Genomic DNA, 10102 nt, shown 5'->3' with positions numbered 1-10102 from the left:
AAAGAAATACAGAATTGATGTTTTTTTCAAGCTATGCATTCTTTTCAAAGAAAACAAAGACACAAAGAAAACTTTTTATTTGATTTTATTTTATGATTAATATTCACATCACTAGTTAACAATTAATCACAATGAACTTCTCTTCCATACAGAAAAAAAATTACATCTCAAAAAAATAAAAGGGGAGACAATGAATCCAGTCTACGGAGACTGATGTCTACACTCCATTGTCCACTGCGCATGCTCTTATGGTGTTTCAAATAGCAAGTACACACTTCAACGAGCCTGTTGAGCAGGTGCACAACTATAGGGGGCTCCTCGGTGGTCTACAGGAGCGCACTACCTACGGTACTTTCACTGCACCACATGCAACAAGACAAACTATTATTAGTCTCATAGAAAGAGGAGTGGAATGGACATCTCAGCAACATTCACTGACTGTGTGTGTGTGTTGGGGTGCAGCAGGTGGAGAATTGCTATAGCTGTTCGTTTGGCTGGAGGGGGAGGGTGGTGGTTACAAGTTACACATAATATTCAACCTCTCGCCCGTATTTCTGTTTGTTCCATGCTGCCAGATAGAGGTGTTACACACTTCAAGTTTACTCTTACGGCATGGCACATGTCCCAGTCAGTCAGGAATGCCTGTAGTGATCATATGGCTAAAAACTTTTGAAACTATAGAATTCAACTTCTGAGTAGAATTAGACTATACAATTATATAAGCAGCATTTGTTTGAGAAGCAGTTATTGTCCATGCAGATTTAATTTGAACCCTATGAATGACGGGGTATATAAAAGAGCACTGTGCACAAGGCAGATATCTAGCAAGGTGGCGGCCGAAAATGTCGGCACCCTTGAGTCACGTGTCCCCATAGATAAACAAAAGGATGTCTATAGCTGTCTAGTCATTTGTTGAGTGTGATACCCATTATTACTGTAGTTTTATAACGACAGACCAAAAAGAAAACAAAAAAAATCCTGTATACATATACAGTATATTCCTTACATCTTAATACATTGCATTTTTAAAAACATTCTTGTTCACCAGCCCTTTCTTTAAAAAAAAGGCAGATACGCTTAAGCATTACATACTGTCCAGAGAAAGTTCTGAAAGAATCCACAGCTTTTATGTCAGTCCACAATTTAAGGCCGAATCAAGATTTAATCTTACTATATTTTTGTTTTCTGTATAGTTTCCCTGGTGACAAAGATGATAAATTGTCTGCAATTTAACAGTGGGGTACTCATTGCGTTGGAAGGGTGCAAGCAGTGACTGAGCGTCCGAGAGGTGAGACACCCGACAGACACGGAGAGAGAGAGAGAGAGAGAGAGAGAGAGAGAGAGAGAGAGAGAGAGAGAGAGAGAGAGAGAGAGATGTGACAGACTAAGTTATCTGAGCAGAACAGAAGCTACCCAAAAGCACAACAACCAAAAACAGATGCAAAGCACTGCACGGTGCACACTTGCCACCAAAAGGGACAGCAGACAGGACTGCTCCATAGCAGAGCCCACTCACACACTACTTACTACACTTGCAAACAACCTGCCGATCTCACAGAACACACGCTATCCACCCCTGCTCCATGTTTACATGGTTGATTCATTTTTATTTGTACAGTAGTTTCAGTCATTTTTGGGGAAAAAAAAATCTATTCCAATCTAAAGGGATGACTGGATGTCTTTTTTCCTACCTCACGGACTAATTTGTTGAACACTTTTTGATATAAATACACAAGCTATAAGGTGCTTTTTTTCCAAATGATTGCTTTACCCCTACTAAAGTTGTTACAGAGAGCTTTCTACATGGCCGTGGGCCATAGTCAAGTTGTCATGACACCCTCTCTATCTACACAGTATGCTTCACTGACAATTAAATACCCACAATGCAAGTGTACCAAGGAACATGTCGAAAGTACTGAATGTGGTAGGAATACTTCATTGGGGGTTGGGGGGGCGTACAGCATACCTAGTACTCTAGTGCAAGCATACTTCAGAGGCGTTACTAGTACACGGTCAGCAGCAACTGTTACAAGAGGGTTTCTCCTCATTCAACCCTTTCCACTTCAATCAATACGGATTCATTGGAGTTTCCATACGCATCACAAATTAAAAAAAAATACTCAAAGCTCAACAGTACCATAATAGTACTGGCGAGGAAGTCAAAATAAAAATTCACAATCTTGAATCTTGATATTTTCAGGATAGGAGTTGGCTGATTTAACACCCTGTGTTTAGACTATGGTTCCCAATATTGCCATTTGCACTTGACAATCTGACTCCTTTACCAGTGAGGCAAATACTATTTATAATTTTCTCATTTTGGTGAGGCTTGACATTTGTCCACCAAAGAAATAAGAAGTAATAACAATGGTGTTTTTTGAAAACAATATCTCCCAATCTGCTAGGCATTCGCCCGCAGTAAGTCTTTCAGGGACATTTAAGTAACATTAGTGTTTCTTTACATATTACAGTGTGTGCCTTTTTGAAGCTGGACAAAGCCTTATATAATAATTTGTAAACAAGACCCCACATCCTGCCCACTCCCCACAGGAGACATTTCATTCTACCACCTGGCGCCTTCTCTCCCCCCTGTCTCTCTCTCTCTCTCTCTCCTAACATGTCCTGTCTATGTGCCCTGTACGTGGGGATGCATGCTGCGCCTGCCGTGCCCCAGTGGAGATTTCACTGCATGTTCCTGTGCACTTGGAGGCCTTTTGCTTGTGTGCCTCATCAGCCAAGACCACAATATTGCATTGAGAGAGATGGTACAATGAGAGAAAGAAGTGGGCCGATGATGACACAACATATGATACAGCTCATTGTTACAGTATTTTTTTTTAAAATTTTACGCAAACACGATACAGAGAAGTAAATATCCTACTGTTCAAAGAGCCTACAAGTTTCTAATAGTTCAGAGTGCTGTTTAGGGGTCGACCACGGGATTATCATCTAAAGTGAAGAATAAACACATGGGAGGAGGGTTTAAAAGGGGGGGGGGAGACTGGGTGAATGCTGGCTGCATGGCTAGTCCCATTTTCATCAGGGTTCAAAGACAGCCCCACATGCTCACGATAAAGGGTGCTTAAACTAATTGCCATAGTATGATGTGAGAAGCTACATCTCAAGTGAATTCTGGGGTTCTCCCGGGACGGGACGGGAGGCGGCGCCACGTGTTGGCAACACGTAAGTTAAGTCAAGTTAAGGTACAGCTGCGTCGTACGGCTGAGTTGCATGTGCTCAGGTCATTCAAAGGGAAAGCATTGTCTAAACACCAATTAAAAGTGCGGGCGACGGCGGGGTACGGGTACGCCACAAGGCCGCAGGAAACCAAGGATAAGTGGTCTTTACAAAAGCAGCAAGGGGGCGCAGACATCTCTGTGTCAGGACTTGTAGGAGAAGGTAGGATAGCTACACTCTTTCGCTGACTAAACCTAGCATGACAGTATCCAGACGGGGTCCGATCCCAAACATGTACCACAGACCATTTCATATAATATATTTATATCCCATAGTTTTGTAAAAATAAAAAAGCCAGTACAATCCCAGAGGAGACCGAGACCCATGTGTTTTGAAACCTTTTGTCTTTCCAGAGCTCTGACCTGTGCTGAGTTGCCGACGGATACGTCAGAGCACAATGAGAGAAGTCCCAGTGGACAGAGAGAATGACGGTGGAGGAGAAAGAAAACGGAGTAATGGGGTTCTCTGCGGTAAATGCCTAGTGTCTGCTTGTGCGTGTGTGTGTGTGAGTGTGTGTGTGTGTGTGTGTGTGTGTGTGTGTGTGTGTGTGTGTGTGTGTGTGTGTGTGTGTGTGTGTGTGTGTGTGTGTGTGTGTGTGTGTGTGAGTGTGTGTGTGTGAGAGAGAGAGAGAGAGAGAGAGAGAGAGAGAGAGAGAGAGAGAGAGAGAGAGAGAGAGAGAGAGAGCACGTACTGGCTTTATATGTGCTGTATACTGATGGAAATGCTTCATTCACATCAGCTCTGTTGCTTGTTAAACATACGCATTATAAAACAATAATAATCATAAGGATGAGGTGACATGGGAGAAGGTGTGTGTGTGTGTGGATAGGTCCCCTCGTTTGCACTGGGCCAGTTGAACTCGGAGGAGTGTTGTGTTGGTGGTGGACCCCAGAGAGACACTGAGAGAGGTGCTCCATAAGTGGGTAGGTGTGTGGGGGGGGCGGGGGAGGCTGCCACTCGGGAAGGGGAGGGCCAGGAGATGATAGCGCTGTGGTCCACGTGAGCTAGTGCGCTCCCGCCATAGCTCCGCTGCTAAGACTCAATCTGAGAGGGAGAGAAAAGGGGGGTGGACAGAGGGATGGGACAGACAGACAGACAGACAGAAAAATCTGAATCAGGGTTGATGTGTCTACACAAAACAGACAAAACATGTGAATATGCAAACACACACTCACTCACGCACGCACACGCGCACGCACGCACACACGCACACACGCACAAACACAGAGGCATGCATGTATACGTACAGTATAAGTGTATAATATAAAACAAACCATTCCTCTGTTGAGGTGGTATAATCAGAGATTCTTTAAGTATATAGAGATATGCCAATGCAATAGGTTGCTATGGGCACCTAACATGACCAGGTTCCGGTCTGCCTAAAGGGGCGTGTCATAATACTCCTAGCATTGAATAGAACAGTCCTTAGGTCTGCCTAGGTCTGCCTAAAGGGGGATTTCCCCCCATCCCCCTTGCAATAATAGAACCTGGAAACAATGGGCCAATGGAACCTCTCTCTCTCTACTCTCTCTGGTATAATTCCATTCCATTGAAAGTGCAAGGGATAAGGTCACATTCTAAATCACTGACATAGCAACAGATTCCTCAGCTCAGCTCATCTCTGTTTTTCTTTGTCTGTCTGCATGTCTGTCTGTCTGCATGTCTGTCTGTCTTTCACTCCCTCTCTCAAGGTCCCTCTAGATGTGTGTGCAATGTGCATGTGTGTGTGTGTGTGTGTGTGTGTGTGTGTGTGTGTGTGTGTGTGTGTGTGTGTGTGTGTGTGTGTGTGTGTGCCTGTGTAGGTGTACTTGTAGCATGTGTACTGCATTTATCTGATTATATTGGTGTGCCACTCACTTGTCCCGGTGATGTGCTTGTCCATGCCCTGCGGAGCGTCCCGCAGCCCCAGCCCCTCCCCCACAGACGGCACAGGCATGGCCATGGGGCCGCTATCCTTCACCCCGTTCTCCTTAGCCATGCTGGCTGGCACAGGCGAAGGACTAGTACCAGAGACGGGTGGGCTATCTCCAGACTTCTCCTTGGCCACATCAGCCTGAGCACAGCAGAGGGAGAGTACATGGAGAGTAGGGATGCAAACGATTGATCGATTAATCGACTTTAATCGATCAATGCATTAATCGATTAAAAAACATTAATCACAATTAATCGACAATTCAAGAGACCCAGGTGAAATGGGCATGTGAAGAGTGTATGTGAAGAGGGGTGTGAATACTGGGAATATTTAAATCACCTTTGGATTAAAGAATGGCAATAGAATGTGGTATTTTATCTCAGTTTTTAATTTAATTTTTTTTTACCGAGAATTATTGAGATTTCGGGGGGAAACCACTGCTTATCAATTAATCGTAAGTCGATCGATAAGACTATCAACTAATGATTAATGAATAAATCAATAATTTGCATCCCTAATAGAGAGATAAGTGCATGTGTAGATGGATTGTACTTCAGGTATAGTAGCTCTGGATGCAAGCAAGTAACTCTGGCAACATTGTTTTTGTTCGGTAACATGGGTAATATTAGTTAAAAACACAATAATGTAATGTAAATAGCATTCTGTGTAATCTGCTGGTATGATCCATGGGCAATTTTTTTTCCTGCTTTTTCTAAAAAAATGTTTTACATTGTCTTATGGGAATATTATTTAGACAAAAGTTGCTAAATGATGGGTAATATAAGTAAAAAAACAAAAAAAACAATAATGTTACAATAAAGTAATGTAAATAGCATTCTGTGTAATCTGCCGCCATGTTGCTGAGTCACTCAGGCTTTATCTATTCATAGGAGATGTATGCCCTCTTCTGGCCAAAGGCATAAAGCAACAACAAATGGAACAGCATTGCTTTAGTGACATAATTTCTCAATATATTCTGGGTATATCTTAAGAGATCCCATCTCCATAAAAAAGTAATCAGTTATTGCCAGAGGGAAGTATATATATTTATCAGATACACCATAGAGGATTTGTTTCCCTTTTACAGAGAATGATTTTATGCATACAGTGTAGTTGGTATGAGAGTCACACCCAAAGCATATCACACACATCACATCACATCACATCACATCACAATGAAAACATCTATTCGAATGATGACATGTTTATGGTTATGAGGGACAAAATGGCTTTACCTTGCCATTGCCATTGCCATTTCCGGGTTCAAGGCCGACATTGTCCATAGATCCTATTTTAGACTTGGCCTTGACATTCACCTTGTGGGATTCGATCTTCACATCGCCACCTCCTGCCGTGTGTTAGAGACATTGCAGTGAAAGGAAGAAAGTTATCCAGGGCTCTCCCATGCTCAGTAGGAGTTAGATCCTTTAGTGGCATGTGGCATGTGCCAGTGACATGCGGAAGTGGCATCACTGGCATGCTATTATAAAGCACATTTTTTTCACTGTCAGGTTAGGTTTAGGAGTGAGTTTTGGTTTAGGCACAGTTCCACATGTTTATAGATTGGTGTACACAAATTTTTCACTGACAGGTTAGGTTTAGGAATGAGTTTTGGTTTAGGCATAGTACGACATCGTAGTAGCCACTGTAGCCATAGTAACCGTAACCGTGACGGCACTTGGCATGCGCAATCGTGACAGCACTTGACATGCCCGTTAATTGTTGTAATTACAGACCTAGAATACATAAATAATCAAAAAATACAATTATTATAATAATTAGTATAGGTCAGTGGTTCTAGTATAAAATCAATGGACATGCCACTGCGGCACTTCTGCATGTCACTGGCACATGCCACATGCCACTAAATGATCTAACCTCCTCTCCCCATGCTGCACTCTGACTCATCACACCTATGCTATGTTCACACCAATAGCGACCTATACCAACTGAGTGACGGACGTCATTATTTCTCTGTGGAGGGTAAGCGAACTGGATGACCAGAGTAAATTTCAATGATTAAAGTCAAGCTAATAAGCAATTGGAATATTCGTATCTCCGAATGTCCCTGGCTATCAGGCCAGAGCCGTTATGTGATTAGCTAAATCAAACATGTCAATGTCAGCGAATGAAGCGAATTCATGGCGAAACTTCAACTACCTCCGCTACCAGTCAGCAAAGGTCGCCCTTACGGTACATGCACACCAAGATGTTTGCGTTCACTTAACGTCTCCGGGAGCATCACGAGTCCGAGAGGTTGCCTTTCACACTGCACAGTCAACGTCCACGTTCTATCCGCAGGCAGCAGCCATTCATTTTCAATGGGAGCCGCTCATTGAACGAAGACGTCCGCGCAGGAAAATAGACTCAAGTTATATTTTCAAGGAGCATCGCGGACATGCCCGGTCCGGCAGGTCATGCACCGTGCTTACACCACGCTCCTGTGTGCAAGGCATGATCTGCTTTCATGTATTCTAACCGTTTCAGACTGATAACGGACACGTGAAGTGGACGTTAAGTGGACGTCCTCGCCGTTGGTGTGTATGCACCGTTAGTCTGGACGCAGCATAATGCCACATTCATGTTTCCCCACCTGGCTTGTGCTTAATGTTGTCCTTCGAGCCACACTTGGAGGTCACTTTGCTTAAATCCACCTTATTGTTGAGAATCTTAACCTGCTGAAGAGAGAGGACAACAGGACATTTTAATGATTACTTTATGTGCTTCTGCTGCTAATGACTAAGCCAGTCTCTGAGACCCGACAGGTATTAAAAGAAATATATATATTTTTTACTATCTGTAAAACACCAGCTGGGTTAACGGAGATTAAAATTACAGTGGTATTGACAGACATGCTCATGCTAGGGTTAAAATTGTGTTTTTTGTTTTGTTTCATGCCACCTATACTCTCAAACCAACATATCACACCAACACACACCTACACATACCACATATACCCTCACACACATACACACATTTGCACATACACATACACATATATACTGTAGCACACACACGCACAGAAAAACACACACAACGCGACCAAAACCACCAAATGCAGCGCACACGCAGCAGCACTACTGTCACAGTATGTCACACCCGAGGGTTCGCACACTGGGCTCGTGGGCTGTCTGGGGTTTGGGGGGGGAGGATCACAGGTGAGACGCAGGTGCACTTACGTTCCCTCCACCAGGGACATGCTTGATATTGTCCTTGGAGCCACAGCGGGAGGTGACGTGGCTGAAGTCCAGTTTTTTGTGAACTATCTGAACCTAAACACAGCACAACACCACAGAGGACACAGGGTCACTGGGGGGGGAAACCCTTTTTCATGTGCGGCATCATGAGGCGAGGCGAGGCGAGGCGAGACTCCGTGGAGGGGCCAGGCCAGAGGGGGGGGTGGCGCTACAGAGCAATAGAACCATGGGTCAGCCAGCCAGCCACGCTACTGGCGGCAGTGTCACTCATAATCATCATGTCACTGTAATCACCATGTGTACTACTGTAGTATACGTACTGGCATGGAAGTGGAGAAAAGATCGACAGGGTGGATGGAGCGGTGGTAGTACACACACAGTACAGCCCCCATGGGGCCCTCTGTTGAGGAGAGACAATTAGCATACTCCGATTCCACCAGGTGTGTGGTGTGAATAGTTGGAGGAATGGGGATGAATAGGAATGGATTTGCTGCTGATGAGACGCTGAACACACCACGAAGTTGAATGGACCAGAAAGCTTAGGAATAGTTGCCTGGTTACCACCAGACCTAATCACAAGTGAGATAAGTCTTTTAGATCGAAACGATTGTGTAGAGCTGAAGGCTGTATGGGAGTTCCCAGGCTACAGGAGTACTGTGAGAACTTACAATATCATGATACTATGTTAGACCGTCAAGTGCTAAAAGACCAACTTTTCAGTAAGGAGTGCTGGTTTAAGTAACGATTTTACACCCTATTCTCTACCACAGCTTTAGCTAATTATAGGAATAAACTATAAAGAGAAAACCCAGACTGTTGTACTACAAAGAAAAAACCTTGATCATCTTGGTAAGTCTTTCCAACACTATCATATCTTGGTAAGAACTAGGCGACATAACCTTGAAGCAACACTATCATATCTTGGCTAGAACTAGGTGACATAACCTTGAAGCAAAATTTACTGTCACGTTGCTCTCAGTATTTACAACTCTTTCTCTCTTCCTAGACGACGATCCTTCAGGCACATAATAGTGGTCCCTGACCCTTGACGTACAGTATACTATATCACTGCCTACAGCGCCTTCACTCTCAGCACACCAATTACAGAGATTATGTGAGCAGTGAGCTTTTCAACTGGTGCTAACAACCTCCTTCATTCTTAGCGTAGCTGTCAATGTGCTCTAAACTATGGGTTATTGTGACGATACACGGCTGAAGTGCAATTGACACCAGGCTAACTCCCTGGTCGTAAACATGATGATTATCCCACCATGGTCACTGGGACAGTGGAGAAGTGGAGAAGTGCTGTAAAACAACAGTAACTCTGGGAGCTGGATGGGGGAGTGAAGTTTGGTGAAACACTTGAGTGAGGCATGCTTATATACTGTAATTTCCCAGGGGTGGATTATACTTAGGGGTGGATTATACTTTGATATTGTAACAGATTGATAGCTACCATCAGGAACAGCCTACTCATGGTGAAGCATTTATTGTGGCCGTCTCTCTGCTACTACAAAGTATTTAACAAATTGTTCATTATAAATGATGGATACCGGTATTACGTATGATAAAAAGGGTAGGAGTAGCAGGGAGAGATATATAGAAATAGCATGGAATAGCCAAACATGATCCAAAAATGAAGGCTAAAATGATGATAGCCAAGAACAAGAACTGACATATCTTAGTCATTTTGCAGTAGAGAAAGCTATAATCCCAATATTATAATAAAAAATAGTCCTTCCAAATAATGGGTAGC

The 10102-nt window shown here is 43.6% G+C and overlaps 1 protein-coding gene across 3 annotated transcripts in view; it reads right to left on the bottom strand.

The window, feature by feature from the left end:
- Window positions 1–3900: 3900 nt before the first annotated feature.
- Window positions 3901–10102, bottom strand: part of map4l (microtubule associated protein 4 like) — a 48820-nt gene continuing 42618 nt past the window's right edge. Inside the window, exons 13-17 of one of the 3 annotated variants that reach the window (XM_063219121.1) lie at window positions 8329–8421; window positions 7743–7827; window positions 6385–6497; window positions 5095–5290; window positions 3901–4281 (exon numbers count right to left, since the gene is read on the bottom strand). In XM_063219121.1, coding sequence (XP_063075191.1) covers window positions 4277–4281; window positions 5095–5290; window positions 6385–6497; window positions 7743–7827; window positions 8329–8421 — 492 coding nt within the window. In that variant the 3' untranslated portion in view covers window positions 3901–4276. The remainder of the gene's footprint in view (window positions 4282–5094; window positions 5291–6384; window positions 6498–7742; window positions 7828–8328; window positions 8422–10102) is intronic. The other 2 variants (XM_063219122.1, XM_063219123.1) reach the window with 2 other exon arrangements.

Source organism: Engraulis encrasicolus, chromosome 16 (genome assembly GCF_034702125.1).
Source record: "Engraulis encrasicolus isolate BLACKSEA-1 chromosome 16, IST_EnEncr_1.0, whole genome shotgun sequence".
Classification (NCBI taxonomy): domain Eukaryota; kingdom Metazoa; phylum Chordata; class Actinopteri; order Clupeiformes; family Engraulidae; genus Engraulis; species Engraulis encrasicolus.
The sequence above is the reverse complement of the archived record's forward strand: the minus strand, read 5'-3'. Positions and strand labels throughout refer to the sequence as shown.